Source organism: Chanodichthys erythropterus, chromosome 5 (assembly GCF_024489055.1).
Source record: "Chanodichthys erythropterus isolate Z2021 chromosome 5, ASM2448905v1, whole genome shotgun sequence".
In the NCBI taxonomy this organism is placed as follows: Eukaryota; Metazoa; Chordata; class Actinopteri; order Cypriniformes; family Xenocyprididae; genus Chanodichthys; species Chanodichthys erythropterus.
Window position 1 is genome coordinate 27,698,313 of NC_090225.1, and position 18,271 is coordinate 27,716,583.

Genomic DNA, 18,271 nt, shown 5'->3' on the forward strand with positions numbered 1-18,271 from the left:
ACATTATTCACAGTGCTTCATGGGAGGTTAAAAGCTCTTTTGGCATAGTTTGTTTCAATGGAGATTTCTTTGCAGAATCATGGGTAATGTAGTTTTCCACCAGAAAATCTGCTCTTAAACACATTTGAATAATGTGAGCTGATGGTTTTAACAAAAGCATTTACCACTAATGAACAACCTTGTAGCTAGACAGCAGTTCTGTTTTTATGTTATCCTTCAAAATCACTTCCCCTATGGAGAAAAAGAATTGGATTTTCGGAACATATAAATATATCTCTGAATGCTGTGATTGAATATTAGAATCAAGCATTTTAGCAATTCTATAACTGATATTAAAGAGTGATTGGGGTTTTTACGTTTCAAATTTACAGTAACTTAAGGATTGGCTGGTTAGTTTTATCAGTTACGCCATAACTAACCCATTCCACTGCAAAATATGACCATTCATTACTAACCAAGCATATATATCTTTGATGTAGTTCTTCTCACAATATTTGAATTGTCAGGTCAGACACAGCAAAAAAAGAAAACAAAATAAGCGCAAAAAGCATTTAAAAATGTGTAAACTGATTTATTCAGGCAACAGGCCATCACATCAACCCTATACAGCTTATCTAACAGAGTATACTGTTATCAGTTAAATGCTGATTTATAAATAGACTGTACATCTGTAAAATAAATAATTCACTATTGCGTATTATAAGTCACTTGGTGTTTAAGGTTTTTGTTCCAGCTTTGAACTGTCTTGCTCTAAGTGCTACAGGTCATGCGGTGTGAGAGGTCGCACTGTAACTGGTGGTCTTGCAATAGTCGTACAGTGCAAGCAAACATAGGCAGCTCCAGAATCACATCTCTGTCTCTGCCAAAAAGCTCTCACCCAGTCCTGATGTCATCAGGACCATCTGGGAGCTGGAAGAGTCTGGAAGGGTCAGAGACAATTTGGTAAATGTTTGTACTGTATGAAGAGGACAGGAAAAGGCTATTCCAGTTCTTAGTCTACTAAAGATTCTTCCTTACAGGGACAGTTCACATTCTCTCATCGTTTATTTACCCTCACACCTGTATGACATTCATTTGTCCGGTGTATTTTTGGAGAATATCCTGGCCGCTCTTCTTCATATATACTACCAAGTTTGGGGTCAGTAAAATTGTAATTATTAAAAGTTCCAAGGAATCCTTGGCTTAAGACGGACAAAATGCATGTCACGGATTCGCTCGTCGTTCAGGCGAAATTTTCGGGTATTTTGGATTTGAAAAACCTACTTTTGCGAAATTCTGATTCAAAATGTTGCAAGTGGGTGGAGTCACTTTTACTAAAATGTCTATAACTTGTGAATGGAATGAGATATTTTCACCAAACTCAGCTCACTCTGTGCTTGTGTGAAAAAGGATGCAGTGACTGGCCACTTGGTGGCACTATAAAAACATGAAAATGGCTATAACTACTTCACTGTTACGCCGATCGACTTAATAATTGGCATGCAGTGTCTTCATCTGCAGTGCCATGACTGTCTATGAGGACACTGACACATCTCAAAAAACATGTCCGCCATCGGCCACTGAAGTTTGAGCAGCTATCCGGGTTAGCTGTTAACAGCCTTAGAGGTCTGTGAGAAATTCAAAAGAAATCGCCACTGGGAGGCGCCTTCAAGTTTTTTGTATTGCGCACGGCCACGACATTCATACCACATGGTAGAACTCCTCATTCTGAGTAACTTTGTCTCTAGGACCACCTCTGGTCCATCAAATCGTTCATTAAATATTGGAGATTATTTAAAAAAAACAACTTTGGTGAACAAGTCCTAGGTTTTTGGCTCAAGCTCGATGACTGTTAAAAGCTTTATAAACCATATATTTCCTATGGTAAATTGCCTATATTTGCTGTAAATGGTCTTTTCCATCTTTTCCATCATGCTTGCTAAATGAAACATAATACATTTTTACGCAAGTGCTTACAGTTCTTAAAAATATTGAACCCCGATAACTGCTGCTCGCAGCTATATTTTATTGCTGTGATCAAAGCTGAATTTTCAGCATCATTACTCCAGTCCTCAGTGTCACATGATCCTTCAGAAATCATTCTAATATGATGATTTGCTGCTCAGGAAACATTTCTGATTATTATCAATGTTGAAAACAGTTGAGCTGCTTAATGTTTTTGTGGAAACCATTATACATTAATACTTTTTTCAGGATTCTTTGATGAATCAAAAGTGAAAAAAACAGCATCTTACTGAAGTATTTACTGTAACTGTCACTTTTGATCAGTTTAGTGCGTCCTTTCTAAATAAACGTATTCATTTCTTACTAAAATCTTACTGACCCCAAGCTTTTGAACAGTAGTGTACAGTCAGTAATGGAAATGAGAGGGGAATGGGTCATTCAGGCTCCAAAATGACAAAAAAACACAAGTACCACAAAAATAGTCCCTGCAACTTGTGTACTATATAACTCAGTAATGAACAAAAAATTCAGCTTTTCTTCTGAAAATCATCTCTCCCAAGCTCTGAAAATGACTATAAAAGTTTTGTGGACTAAAAAATGGGGCATCGACACTATTGACATCATTGATTATACTGATATGAAGTACTTGTTTGATACTTTTAAGGTGTTTTTTTTTTTTTTTTGTCATTATGGAGCTTGACATCTCCAGTGCCTATTAACTTGTATTGTATGGAAAGGACTGGTCAGGATATGCTTCCAAAGTTCACCTTTTGCGCAAAAAGTTATATAGGTTTGGAGCGGCAGGAAGTTGAGCGATGACAGAATGATCATTTTTGGCTGAACTCTTCCATTAAAATGTATCTTTACTAATAACAATCTCTAAGTCTAAAGACTTTACACATAAAGGACAGAGAACTCACAACTTGGCCATTATAAGAAATTCAAATTTCTATTTCGTAAGTAGCAAATGATCTCTCCTAAGTAATGCATGGGAAATGTGAATTTCTGTACTTCCCTTTTGCCCCAGCCTCTTAGAACCAGTTACTGCAGGAAAGTCATCCACACACAAAGAGGGAAAGAGAAAGTCTAAGTGAAACAGTCTCGAAGCAAAGACAACAGGCTGAGAGAAAGAGGCTGGGTCAGCCCTTACTGCTGTGGGGAACCCAGGCGGGTTTCTCCCGGGGATTCACCGAGCTGCCGCGGGCCTCTCCGTCCTTATCCTCCTCCTCCTCGCCCTCAGAGAGGAGATCCGAGATCTGCTGCTGCAGCTCAGGGCTGATGTCGTTCTCGGCTAGAACCAGGACACGCAGGCTGGTGGGGTAGTTCTCCACCATGTCTAGGAAGATCTAACCACAGAGGAACAAGGAAAGGAATGGCATGAGGAAAATGAATGGGATATTACATGTGAAGAATGCTGAAAACTTGGGAGGAAATGAATACTTGCAGAGCAGATAAATCTCATAAAATCATATCATAAACGATCCAGTGGGAGCAACTACCTGGTTGACACTCCAACATAGTAGGTGGCAGTATTGCACCTTAATGCTAGTTGCTACCCATCATAAAATGGAAAAAAAGAAGACGTATTGTATAGCTTCCATACAAAATCATGTTGGAGGAAAAAGTTAGCTTGCCATTGTGGGAGTTTTTTTGGATTCCATCATAAAGGCCCGATCACAGCAAGGACAACAACAATAACTTTAACAATAAAGTTTTAAAGTGTTTTGAGGATGGGATAATAGCGGGATAAAATGGGATAAAAGCATAATAGAGGCACTAAAATAATCGTTCCAATTCTATGTGAAGATGGAATCCACACTACATCCAATGATTCCAACGCTATCATTGGAATCATTTTCAGAAAGATTTTTTCCAAAAACATTGACAGCCAATCATAATCCAGCTGACTTTAAAGAGCTCAAGCATTTAAACCAGCAGATGACAAAACTGCAGTGCACTTATAATAAAAAGATCTATATAGTTCTATAAACATCTATATGCACTGCTCAAAAAAATTAAAGGAACACTTTTTAATCAGAGAAAAGCATCAAGTCAGTTAAACTCCTGGGATATTGGTCAGTTCAGTAGCAGAGGGGGTTGTTAATCAGTTTCAGCTGCTTTGGTGTTAATGAAATTAACAACAGATGCACTAGATGGGCAACAATGAGACGACCCCCAAAACAGGAATGGTTTTACAGGTGGAGGCCACTGACATTATTTTCCCTACTCATCTTTTCACTAGTTTTGCATTTGGCTAGGGTCAGTGTCACTACTGGTAGCATGAGGCCCTACAGATTTTGCACAGGCAGTCCAACTCCTCAAGGATGGCACATCAGTACGTGCCATTACCAGAAGGTTTGCTGTGTCTCCCAGCACAGTCTCAAGAGCTTGGAGGAGATTTCAGGAGACAGGCAGTTACTCTAGGAGAGATGGACAGGGCCATAGAAGGTCTTTAACCCATCAGCAGGACTGGTGTCTGCTCCTTTGTGCAAGGAGGAACAAGATTAGCACTGCCAGAGCCATACAAAATGACCTCCAGTAGGCCACTGGTATGAATGTCTCTGATCACACAATCAGAAACAGACTTCATGAGGGTGGCCTGAGCAGTGGCGCCCCCCAAAAATGTTTTAACAGGGGTGGCCAGACGAGGCCACAGCAAATCTAGGGGTGGCAAAATATATATATATATATATATATATATATATATATATATATACATATAATTTATAGAATAATAAGAGAAAATGTAGATGTCTTTGGTACATATGTGCATTTTTAAGACGTCAACAAATTAGCCTTTCGCCGAGCCCCTCCCCCCTTAGTTACTGTTGCTTTGTCCGACAAGCCGTGGCGCTGTCACTCCACACGCAGTGAAAAATACATCACGGAACAAAGAGGATAATGACCACACATCGACAAACAAGACAGAGCAGGTTACTTATGATATTAAACAAAGTCCCAGCTTTCAAACCGTGTTAGTTATCAAAGAAATTCAAACAATAAGAAACCGTTTTGTTGCTCTTTAATGTGTCGTGACCATGGTCGTGACAGATTGCTGTAGATCCTCAGCTCAACCGCTCGTAAAAACTGATCATCTCTTTCTATTAGTCTATGAACATGAGAATGAATGTTGTTTCAAACGCGGAAAGACGTCAATACACACCATTTTTCAAGTTTAACTCCACTGAGGTTAATCTTTTAACTACTGGCTGCTTTGCCATCTGCTACAAAATGGCGGATGCGGCGTTCTGATTGGTTAGATCGTCTGTCAATCAAACTCCCAGCGAAAGGTCAATTGGATAACAATAGCTTTAAAACCATGTCGCATGTGTGGTAATTTGATGACTTAACTTACAACAGAACAACGACGGTCATTGCTCATAGTTTCTATTGCGCTTTATTTAAGCTATAGGCTAATACAGTTATTATGCTGGGCGCGCCGGCGCATTTGCGCATGCAATTCTTGAGTGCGCGCCACGAGCACAGTATAACGGCTGATTGGACATTCAATTTTACTGACATAGTCTGACAACATCTCATCTGACCACAGTTCACTGTTGTTCAACTGAAGCTCCCTCGTCGTCACTTGTATCTTTTTCAATTTTCATTGATTCAACTTATTCATTCAAAAAGCTGATTCATTCAGTAAAGAAACAGTGCCATTTGTTGCTCAGGGATGCAGTTATAGTGCTCTGGATTTGATTTGAACTATATTCATTGGCGAAATTGTGCAAAAACAGGTAATGGTGTCTAAAATGTAAACATGAATAAAATGTATATAACGTTTGTTATCATGCTGATATCTGGAGAAAAACGGCACTCTTCATGTGATATTATTAACTATATTAAAGTCACATGGTGAAAGCGTGCACTCTAAATGCACACCGACACTAGTCTAATTTGCAAGACATCACATACAAGGATGTCAGATTGATTGTGCATTGTTAAAACAATAATTATGATAAAATCGCAGGCTAAATATATCGCACACCCCTACCCTACCCTCTTCACAGTATAAATAACATTTAAAATTCAAGTCTGTAGACATTTCTATTTAGACTCTTGGGGCAGTGAAACAGCTAGGCTACTCTGGTGGCGCCAATCAGTCTACAATCTTTTTTTGGTGGCATTTTATTTTCTTTCACTCCATGAACGTGTGAATTTACATTATGCATTTAAATTAATAGTACCCAATGCAAAATTATACAGGGGTGGCCAGAGTTTATACATGGGTGGCTGTGACATCCTCTAGTGGGCCCTGTGCTCCCTGCCGGCACCGTGGAGCTCGATTGGCATTTGCCATTGAACACCAGAATTGGCAGGACCGCCAGTGCCGCCCTGTGCTTTTCACAGATGATAGCAGGTTCACCCTGAGCACATGTGGGAGACGTGAAAGGGTCTGGAGAAGCCATGGAGAATGTTATGCTGCCTGTAACATCGTTCAGCATGACCGGTTTGGTGGTGGGTCAGTGATGGTCTGGAGAGGCATATCCATGGAGGGACGCACAGACCTCTACAGGCTAGGCAATGGCTCCCTGACTGCCACTAGGTATCGGGATGAAATCCTTAGACCTTTATGTTATGAAGCGACGAGAATACTTTTTGTGCGCCACAAAAAAACAAAGCAAAATAACGACTTTTCAACCATATTTAGTGATGGCCGATTTCAAAACACTGCTTCATGGAGCCTTACGAATCTTTTGTTTCGAATCAGTGGTTCGGAGCGCCAAAATCATGTGATTTCAGTAAACAAGGCTTTTAAGGCATCATAAGTGTTTGGAAATTTCAATAGTTCAAGTGACTTCGGCAGTTTGATACGCGATCTGAACCATGATTCGAAACTAAAGATTCGTAAAGCTTCATGAAGCAGTGTTTTGAGATCGCCTATCACTAGATATTGTTGAACAAAGTCTTTATTTTGATTTTTTGGTGCACAAAAAGTGTTCTCGTCACTTTATAATAATAAGGTTGAACCACTGTAGTTACATGAACTGATTTAAATATGTTTTTAATACCTAGGCATCCTAAAGTGTTACTTGTCTTGTTGGCAATAGAAGCCTCACTGAGCCATCGGATTTCATCAAAAATATCTTAATTTGTGTTCTTAAGATGAACGAAGGTCTTACAGGTGTGGAGTGACATGAGGGTGAGTGAGTAATTTTAATTTTGGGTGAACTAACCCTTTAAGCTACAATTACATTATCGAAATTTAGTGGGCAAAAAGGTCCATTGTTGTCAATAGTGTAACAATGTATGAAGCACAGCTCACACCGAATCACTTTCAAAACAAGCAGCTTTCTGTCAACGCAGCAAATCTTTCGCTTTCACAAGAAATCCTGATCATGTGGATTCCTATTGAAACAACTGGGTTTTGCCAGTAAAAATTCACTGAACAACAGTTAATGACACTGCGCCTTTAGGCTGTCAACTTCTGCATAATAGTTGTGTTGGAAGAAAAGCTGATGAGACTATGTGTCCAAATATGCTCCACATTATCATCAAATCAGTACAATGTTCAAATACTTAATAATCATGATACAGTAGCACAAATACCCGGATGACCTACACCTGCTGAGATTCTGCAACCAACACACACTTTAACATCCAATGACATCAAGAGAGATCAGGAGTTATCAAGTTCTCTATCAAAGACTTTACAGTCTTTTACAAGGTCCAAACCATTATGAGAGTATCACACACACTGAGAGCACAAATAAGACATTTTATGTACAAACGTGCCCTCTAGTGGAGAATTATGAAGACAAAATAACCCTCTGCCAATTCTACCTCCTGTCTCAAAGGAAACAGAGAAGGTTTGAGAGCATTTAAAGCAATAGTTCACCCATTTACTGATGTCATAGGTCATGTTATATTGACCCTGTGGTGTTTTCTTTCTTTCATGAAACACAGATGAAGATTGATAAATCCAGACATTCTGCACAACACCTCATTTTGTGCTTCACAGAAGAAAGATAATAATATGAGGCTGGAATGAGATGAGGGTGACAGAGGTATTATGAATTAAAGTTGTGCTTAATCCATTATTTTCCTCCACAGTGCTATTTTTCAGCAGGTGCTGATAGGAAAAGGTTCAGGATTACTCATCTGGTTTATAAAGTGCATATCTGAACTACATGCCTGATCTCCTTTAAAGGGCAGAATTAATGTAGCCGCTGCACAGATTACCTTATATATGCATCATGGATATTTCACCACTGATTTAATTTAGAAGGAGCTGAAGTAGAAAAATAATTGTTTTGTTTTCTTTTTCTTGCAGCAATCAAAATTAACTTTATATAATATTTTTAAATTAAATCAGTGGTGAAATATCCATGATGCATATATAAGGTAATCTGTGCAGCGGCTACATTAATTCTGCCCTTTAAAGGAGATCAGGCATGTAGTTCAGATATGCACTTTATAAACCAGATGAGTAATCCTGAACCATATATATATATATATATATATATATATATATATATTAGTTGCACTCTTATAGGTATTTATACATGTGTTGGAGTGCAGCTGAAGATCATAGAATTTCATCCCAAAATGAAAATTCTAATTATTTACTCACATAATTTCTTTCTTCAGTGGAATTTTGAAGAATAGTCAGTCATCATGATTAATATAAATTCATGATATCGTGATTTACATGCTACCATTCAAAAGTGTGGGGACAGTATTTTTTCTTTTTTCTTTCATTTTATGAAAGAAGTCTCTTCTGCTCACCAACGCTGCATTTAATTGATCAAAAATACAGTCAAAACAATAATATTGTGAAATATTATTACAGTTTGAAATAAATGTTTTCTATATTAATATATTTAAAAATGTAATTTATTTTTGTGATCAAAGCTGAATTTTCAGCATCATTACTCCAGTCTTCAGTGTCACATGATCCTTCAGAAATCATTCTAATATGCTGATTTGGTTCTCAAGAAACATTTCTGATTATTATCAGTGTTGAAATCAGTCATGCTGCTTCATATTTTTTGTTTTTTTGGTTTCTTTGATGGAGAGAAAAGTCAAAAGAACAACATTTATTTGAAATAGAAACCTTTTGCTAAATTAGAAATGTCTTCACTGTCACTTTTGATCAATTTAATGGATCCTTGAACAATAGTGTACTGTTTATGTTCCACAAATGAAAGAAAGCCATACAGCAGTTCAAAAATATAGAGGGTGAGTACATTTTTTTTTTTTTTTTTTCATGTTTGGTTGAACTATCCCTATAGCCTGCATTTTATTGTAAATATAGCCTAATGTAACTATTAAGCAACAACAACAACAACAAAAAAATCCTTCATAAATTATTAATTTGAATAAATATATTAAAAAACAACTGTTTCATGTAGCAGTTCTGAGTTTGGATGTACCTGTGCTGATTGATTGGTGAGGCCGGTTCCCTCCAGGTCCAGAACTTCAAGAGTTCGACTGGATGCGACAGAGACAGCCAACATCCCGGCGATGTGATCCCCTGGAAAACACAAGCAGTGGAAAAAGCTGAGACAGAGGACTGCAAACCTAGTTTTCAAAGTGCAAACCCTGCATTTCTCCAGCAGAAACATTTGCGTGCTTGGGTGGCTGCTTCATTCACTGGGGAGTGACAGTCAGCGAAATAAACGTCTCAATATATATATACTGTGACATCTACACCCTCCACTATACTGCAGGGAAAGACCTGCTTCTTTGACTTAAATGTTAAATAGATTTAAGTGTATAACTGATAAAAAATGCTCTAAAGCTATACAATAACTGTCTATGGGATTTCAATTTGCCTGAAAACTAATCCCTGATCAAACCTACTGTCAGTTTACCAATATTCATGTAACATGACAAGCACACACCCATACCTCAAAACTGCAGAAATCACTCACCTAAGGGATTGTAGTCAAGGTTGAGGACCCGTAACTGTGAGCTGTGAGCCACGGCGATGGCCAGCCGAGCCCAACCCTGGCTGCTGATGGCTGGGTTGGCACTCAGTGTAAGCTCCTTAAGCCCTGTGCAAAAATGTTTTGAATGTTCAGAGAACATAACAAACTGCATAACATAACCGACTAGAACACATGCAAGCTACAGCGACAATGGAGGCCTACATAGAGGAGAGATTGTGTGAAGAGGTTAGGAAGTACCCTCATTTGCAGGGGTGCACATAATCTTTTTTGGTCTGGTTCTCTAGGGAGCACCTGGAGATGTTGCTTGGTACTCGCACTTTGCTCTCCTCACTATCTTCTTTTCTCTCGAACATGGTAGATGATGATAATGATGTTTTTTTTTTTTTTTACATTAAAGGGTTAGTTCACCCAAAAATGAAAATTTTTGATGTCACATGGACTACTTTGATTATGTTTTTATTACCTTTCTGGACATGGACAGTATACCGTACATACATTTTCAATGGAGGGACAGAAAGCTCTCTGACTAAATCTAAAATATCTTAAACTGTGTTCCGAAGATGAAAGGTCTTACGGGTTTGGAACGACATGAGGGTGAGTCATTAATGACAAAATTTTCATTTTTGGGTGAACTAACCCTTTAATGACACAGACAACAGCAACAATATTAGGCTGCCGTCACTTTAAGATGGAATGCACGCACGGACTGAATATACTGAGACACATCCGGTTTCTTTCTCAACTGTTCGCTAATGACATAACCGAGAGAATACTTGCTGAGACAGGTATTTTGACATAATTTTGTGTGTATCTGTCCGTTCAAGTGAAAGTAAACATGTGCGCGCTTCGGGTGTGGCACAGATAACCGCTATTATAGATTTTAAAATTGTTTGAATGTGTTACTTGGCGAGACAAAACACGTCCAAATGATAAACTTTCACTCTATGATGGTTAAACGTAGCAGTTAATCCGCGAATCACATTCGTGCCGAACTGTTGGACCTTATCCGTACGGATCACAGATTAACTGCGATCCGTTGCACCCCTAATAATTAAAGAACACACTTATCATCATGATTGCTATCTTACCAGAGATGGAGAAAAATCCTATTCCAGTAAGTAAATGTGTCCCTTTGAACCGGTCCTCAAAATGTTGGTACTCAAAAGCGCTTCTCTCCATGTTTTCTGGTGCGCATTGTTTATTTTTTACCACACGTGTGCACCCCTGCTCATTTATACAACATTAGCATGACAGAATACAAATATATTTACATGGGTTGTAACTCTTTATGGCTTAATGAAAACATTAGCAAAACATTAATTTACAATATTTTTGTTTGCTGGGATTACAGTATTTTCAAATTTATTAAAAACCTTACACACAGCCAATAAAATGAAATGATCCAGTCAGCATAATGAAGTCAGTGTGTTACAAAACTACAAAAATAGTTATATTAACTAAAGAAACAGGTTATTTCAATTATTATTTTAAAAAAGTGAAGAAAATGTGTTTTGAAACATTTGCTGTGTGTTCACAATGATGAATGTGCCAAAGCGCTGAGAGAGTTTTGCAGAAAGACTGCAGCAGAAGTGCGAAAGCAACAGCAATTTATCAGTTTTGCACAAACGGTGCACATTTCTGACACATTCCTTGGCACACAGATTTAGCCAAATCAAAAGTACTGTAATATACACTAAATCTCCTAACATAATATATAACTAACTGCTTATGAATCTCAATGTATCACAGGTTTTTGTAAGGAAACACCGTTGACTGGTGAAGCTGTGACGTTTTACCTGATTTGGCTCCATCCGGAGGAAGCATGCCACAAATGAGACGAACAGCCTCATCTCCCAGCATGCAGTCCCCCAAATCCAAGGACACCAGTGAGGGGTGAGTGGACAGGGCTCCGTTCAGGGTGACCAGTCCTGCATCTAAAAGAGGACTTCCGTGGAGACTATAAGTGGAAAACAGAGACGGACATTATGTTCTGTGCTAAATTTGCATTGCCTGAAGAAAATGGCAGCAAAACAAGTGTTTTATATTTAGGTTTTACCGAATACCGATAGCCAATCATTCAGAATGATATCTGTCGATAACGATAGCGATAGTTAAGGGAAAAAATCTCTCCCAACTAATGCTGTAAATATACAGGGAACCCTCTCATTTGGTACATTATTATAATATTAGGGGTTAAAGGTGCCATCGAATGAAAAATTGAATTTACCCTGGCATAGTTGAATAACAAGAGTTCAGTACATGGAAATGACATACAGTGAGTCTCAAACTCCATTGTTTCCTCCTTCTTATATAAATCTCATTTGTTTAAAAAACCTCAGAAGAACAGGCGAATCTCAACATAACACTGACTGTTGGGTAACAGTCGGGATCATTAATATGTATGACCCCAATATTTGCATATGTCAGCCCATGTTCAAGGCATTAGACAAGGGCAGGCAGTATTAACGTCTGGATCTGTGCACAGCTGAATCATCAGACTAGGTAAGCAAGCAAGAACAACAGCGAAAAATGACAGATGGAGCAATAATAACTGACATGATTCATGATATCATGATATTTTTAGTGATATTTGTAAATTGTCTTTATAAATGTTTCATTAGCATGTTGCTAATGTACTGTTAAATGTGGTTAGTTACCATCGTTTCTTACTGTATTCACGGAGACAAGAGCCGTCGCTATTTTCATTTTTTAAACACTTGCAGTCTGTATAATTCATAAACACAACTTTATTCTTTATAAATCTCTCCCAACAGTGTGTAATGTTAGCTTTAGCCACGAAGCACAGCCTCAAACTTGTTCACAATCAAATGTAAACATCCAAATAAATACTATACTCACAGGAATCGATGCATGCATACAGCATGAATGACGAACACTTTGTAAAGATCCATTTTGAGGGTTATATTAACTGTGTGAACTTTTTGAAATGCTGTTTAAGGCAGTCGCGAGCTCGTGGGCAGGGGAGCGCCAGATTTAAAGGGGCCGCGCACTAAATTGGTGCATATGTAATTATGGCTGAAAATAGGCAGTTAAAAAAATGAATTAAAAAAAATCTATGGGGTATTTTGAGCTGAAACTTCACAGACACATTCAGGAGACACCTTAGACTTATATCACTTCTTGTTAAAACTAGTTCTAGGGCACCTTTAAAACTAACAACAGAGCCCAAACTATTTGCATACCTGGCTTGAACTAACAGCCTTAACAATTGACACACAAGAGACATTTTCTTTACACACAGTATGAGTTGTAGTCTGATATGTTTTTCTGCACCATTTTGATTGACAGGATATAATCGGCCCTGATCATTGGCTGTTTTTAAACAATCGGCCGATGGCTGATAGTGAAAATAATTGCTTTTATCTGTCGATACCGATTATTGGCTGATACATCAGTGCATCCCTAGTTTTAATTGTTGATTCTGTATTACAAATCAGTCACTTTGTTGATGTCAGGACCAGTGTTGGGGGTAACGCATTACAAGTAACGTGAGCTAAGTAATCAGATTACTTTTTTCAAGTAACTAGTAAAGTAATGCATTACTTTTAAATTTACGACAAAATATCTCAGTTACTTTTTCAAATAAGTAACGCAAGTTACTTTGTTTTCCCATTTATCGACTGATGGCTCTCCTGTCCCCATGTTGAGAGAAATCAGGAGTAACTGCAGAGGTGTTGTGTGTGCTGTGTCAACATGATAGTTATTCTAAACTAGTTCTAGACTAAGGCTGCGTTCCACTCCAAATTTTAATGCCCTTCACTCACCAACTTCCCTCCATCTCGTGGACTAGGATGTGCCTCATTGCTTACGTTGCATGAGTGCCCACTACTTGTGGAACTCGTGCATAAGGTTTAAATTACACTAAGCCCTTGATCACTTAGAATTCACTATGGAGCTGGTTTATTATTTAAACCCCTTTTGTACTTATAAATTTGTTTTACGCACCATTCTATATGCATACAAGTTGGTGGAGAAAATATATAAAATCCTATAGGTATATGAGCTGTTGGAGAAAAATAAAATTACAAATACAAAACAAAAAATCAATAGTATAAACTATGACTGTGAACATAAGGGCATAACGGGCAAGTAGGCCTATTATGTGATTCAATTTCAACATAATTAATATATTATACACTATTGTGCAATTAATTCTCAAAATAATTAATATATCATACACTTTAGTTAAGCGCGATCTGCTGTGACGTCACAATCAAGTTGAATTGTGGGATATAGAACTGCTTGAAGTGTACTTCGGAGTAGACTCACTCCCTCGGCCAAAATTAATAAATTAATACCAACATATGAAATTAAATTAAAGACATGCATCAGAAAAATTGGGAATGTTGGACAATATATAACAGAATATAACAGCTTGACAGTAAACTGTTTTTGCATGTTGTCTTATATTAATGTCTGTTAAAGCATGTAAACAAAAACACAGCCATGTGTCCAAAAGTGGGAATTATGGGATAACAGACACAGCAATGCATCGTGTTCTATAAGGTCTTTATGTTTAGCGTGATCCAGGGAATTACAATATTACAGCAATACATACAATATATATTTCAGACCTAGTGGAGTAATTTACTATTACTATTACTCCACTAGGTCTGATATATTGTACCTTTTAATCGCCTGGATCACGCTACAAACATGATGATCTTAACTTTATTAATTATTAATTGATGAATTTACTATTAATAGTAAATATGTAAAGTTGCATAAAATGGAAATACTCAATAAAGTAGGCTAACTACGCTACGGCAGATGGATGAATGGTTGGATTCTGATAAAATAAAACATATATAAGACAATACATTTACTGTAGTGTCGTAAAATTTACTGAATTTGAGAAATTTTCTATTGCATTTCTGATTTGGCAGTGAGATTCGATTTTGGGTGCGTAAAATGTGAAGGATTCTATTGACCAGTTGGCATTTTCACCACAAAATGGCGGCCGAGGAGCAAAAAACATCTGAGTTTCGCCTCTTGGGTTCTATACTCTTTGCTATATGTGAGCATATATTTACTCATTTATTTCCCCTGTATCCTATTCTGTATTCCAGAATGGCAGCACAGCTGAAAGGTTTGTTTGAGCTCCGCCCTCTACTGTACAGACCTGAATTTGCATTCAGAATTTGCATTTCACTTTTGGTGTGAAAGGGCCTTTACTTTTGCCAAAAATATAACTTTTTTGTTGTTATTAAATCAAACAGCCCAGCCCAGATGAGAAAAAGTAACGTAACGCATTACTTTCCATAAAAAGTAACTAACACAATTAGTTACTTTTTTAGGACGCAACGAAATATTGTAATGCATTACTTTTAAAAGTAACTTTCCCCAACACTGATCATGACACTCAGCCTTTGTTTTCTGTCAGCTGTGTATGACAATAAACAAATTGTGGCTTATGAGTGGCTTTTTGAAACACAATCAGTTAAACTAATTAAAAGAGGTGAAATCATCATCCACTTGAGGTGATGATAGTGTTGTAAGTCTCTGAGTATAAAGGATTTACAAGACAAAGAAACAACAGAAATATTATGACTGAGCAGACAGGGAGGGTTGTAACACATTTTGACACGAAAATGCAAATGATCTGAGAAGGACGACCAATCACAATTCAGTGTGCTAATATTAAAATGACGTCATCGAAGTCCCCAGAGATTGAAAGGCAAACATTGTGAGATCTTCAAACTAATTTTATATAAACATATGATCTATATTTAATATTTATATTAAACTGTTTTCGGGATCAAATAATAAGCCTACAGAAAACTGAGAATAAAGAAGAACTGTATCATTTAGCGGACGATTTATATCGAAAATAATTTCTTCAAAATCAAAAATTTGTCATAGAGCCAAAAATACACAATGCCAATTTTAAAGATTAAGGTAGATTAGCACACAAGCAGAAATATTGGATGTGGTTTGGGGTTAATTAGCCTACTTGTCAAAGTAAAAACAGCCCACCTGAAGGTCTGTGAAATGTCGATTCATTTCTTCGATTTAAGTCTCTGAAGTCGTTAAATCGACTCGCTTAGAAAAGTAGAACACTTCTCGATAATATCGCTTGAAATATCGCCTACAGTACGCGCGATCATATTGCTGTCGTTTGCTTTCCTAACTAAGGAATCCTTTAGGAAACACTCACAAGAGGGTCTGGATGGATCTGTTGGCCTTCAGAGCATCTGCCAGATGTTTGGTCCGGCCGATGGTGGACACCACGCCGAGGTTCAGGTTGAGTTGAGCGAGAGAGTGCGACTCCGCCACGCCGCGACACACGCGGCCGAAGTCCCGGTCGGACAGCTGACAGCCGCGCACGGACAGCAGCCGCACACTGTTCTCCTTCAGGCTGTCGCATATGTCTTTGATTTCAGCACCGGACAGCGCCTCTCCAGTTATCTGAATAGAGCCCGGCAGCATCTCGGTGGTGTCAGGCTTGACTAACGGGCATTATGGATCCTGGAGTTCGGATCCGCGATGTCTACTCCATCCAGAGCACCAGCTGCAGGCTCGGAATATCGCGGAAGGCGTGGTGCTGCTGCTGCGACTTCAGCGATTTGTGCTTCCTCTGTGTTTGCCTCCCGACATGCTTGAGTATCCTCAAGGCTTCGGTCTGAACCACAGATGACGATGCTGGTGCTGTCGGTTACTAGGACTAAACGTCGCTCACATTAGATTGCTCCCTTCTCACAAGCACCACCATTCGCGAGACAGGCATTAAGCGACTCCAGGCTTGAGGTAATCCGTTTGACAGCTGATGGTGGGATTGGCCACAAGGAGAGAACGTGTCTCTGTGTCGAGCGCGCGTGTCAACGGAAAACGGGCGCGAGCTCATAGAGGTGACGAGTGTAGCCTACATCTATTGCACTGTATCGATGATTACTTGGGTCTTGGAAGTAGGTTGCAAATATAGAAAATAGAACACTGAGAGAAGTTGTCACGCCTTTTACCCCAGTGAATATTTGTCTGTGTCGGTTAATTTTTGAAAGTGAATTTCTGCATGTAGGCCTACTAAAAAATGCTGGGTTGTTTCAACCCATGTTTGGGTCAAATATGGACAAACCCAACCGGTGGTTTAAGAATGTAATTTAAAAATTTAAACCAACGGTTGGGTGTGTCCATATTTGACCTCAAACCCAACCTTTAAAAATGTAATTAAAAAAATTAAACCAACGGTTCGGTTTGTCCATATTTGACCGCGAACTCAACCGTTGGGTTTAAAAAAATTAATTCAAAAATTTACACCACCGGCTGGGTTTGTCCATATAGAGGGTATGAACGTGACGTCACCGTCGACCGTTACGACTGCGGTCACGCCCACTGAGTGGCACAAAGACAGTCAGGCAGCATTGGTTTTCAGCGTGAATGTCGCGAAAAACACACAAAACACATCCAAAACGGGAAAGAGCTTTGCGATTGACTGTACAAATTTTGACACAAAACCTGAGGTATATTTAAAGACTGCCGAAAGCTACAGAAAAAAGAAGCAAATGGATCACTGCAATTCACAGAAACGACTGGACTACAGAAACATGGATTTGCAGTTATCATTTTGTCAAATTTTTGTATTTTGAGGTAAAATCATACCCTATATATTGTATTGTGTTGACAACTCATCAATTAAATATTTACCATCTTATATTCTGCATAATTGTGTGTTTTTAAATAAACACTGACAAAAACTACAAGTTTTAGGGCTGGACGATATATATAACATTGATATAAGTGATTACTCGGATTATACCTATATTATAGTTATATAAAATATTCACAGGCAGATTTGCTTTATCCCCCGCGTCGAAATCAGGCACATATAAATGTCAGGAAACACGATTCCTGGCTGCATGTCAGTATCCATCGATTAGGTTTACTTGACAAGTTGTAAGAAAAACTTTAGAGTCCAACCTTTATTGTAGCCTAATCGTTTGTTTTACTCGCGTTTTCGCAGTTTCCCCTATTAAATCCAGTCATGCAGCAGGTTCTTTTGCCACTCAGTCCAGCTCTGGGAGTGCGTTCTGGCGGGAAAGTGACGTCTATGCATACCCTCTATTTGACCGCGAACTCAACCGTGGGTTTAAAAAAGTAGTCTAAAATTTTAACCCACCGGTTGGGTTTGTCCATATTTGACCGCGAACTCAACCGTTGAGTTTAAAAATGTAATTTAAAAATTTAAACCAACGGTTGGGTTTGTCCAGATTTGACCGTGAACCATTGGGTTTAAAAATGTAATTAAAAAAATTAGCGAACTCAACCGTTGGGTTTAAAAATGTAATGAAAAAATTAAACCAACGGTTGGGTTTGTCCAGATTTGACCGTGAACTCAACCGTTGGGTTTATAAAAAAATGTAATTTAAAAATTTAAACCACTTGTTGGGTTTGTCCATATTTGACAGTGAACC

General features: G+C 38.3%; 1 protein-coding gene across 3 annotated transcripts; it reads right to left on the minus strand.

The window, feature by feature from the left end:
- Window positions 1–845: 845 nt before the first annotated feature.
- On the minus strand, window positions 846–16,292 carry lrrc73 (leucine rich repeat containing 73). Of its 3 annotated transcripts, none has more exons than XM_067385433.1 (6): window positions 16,021–16,292; window positions 11,639–11,799; window positions 9,825–9,947; window positions 9,324–9,424; window positions 3,098–3,290; window positions 846–919 (listed from the first exon to the last, which is right to left on the minus strand). In XM_067385433.1, exons 1-6 carry the CDS (start codon window positions 16,290–16,292, stop codon window positions 846–848), a joined length of 924 nt encoding a protein of 307 aa, XP_067241534.1. The 3 variants fall into 3 exon arrangements, with proteins under 3 accessions (XP_067241534.1, XP_067241533.1, XP_067241532.1); XM_067385432.1 differs by having other exon boundaries at window positions 3,095–3,290; XM_067385431.1 differs by lacking the exon at window positions 846–919 and adding an exon at window positions 2,894–2,988 and having other exon boundaries at window positions 3,095–3,290.
- Between the last annotated feature and the right edge of the window lie 1,979 nt (window positions 16,293–18,271).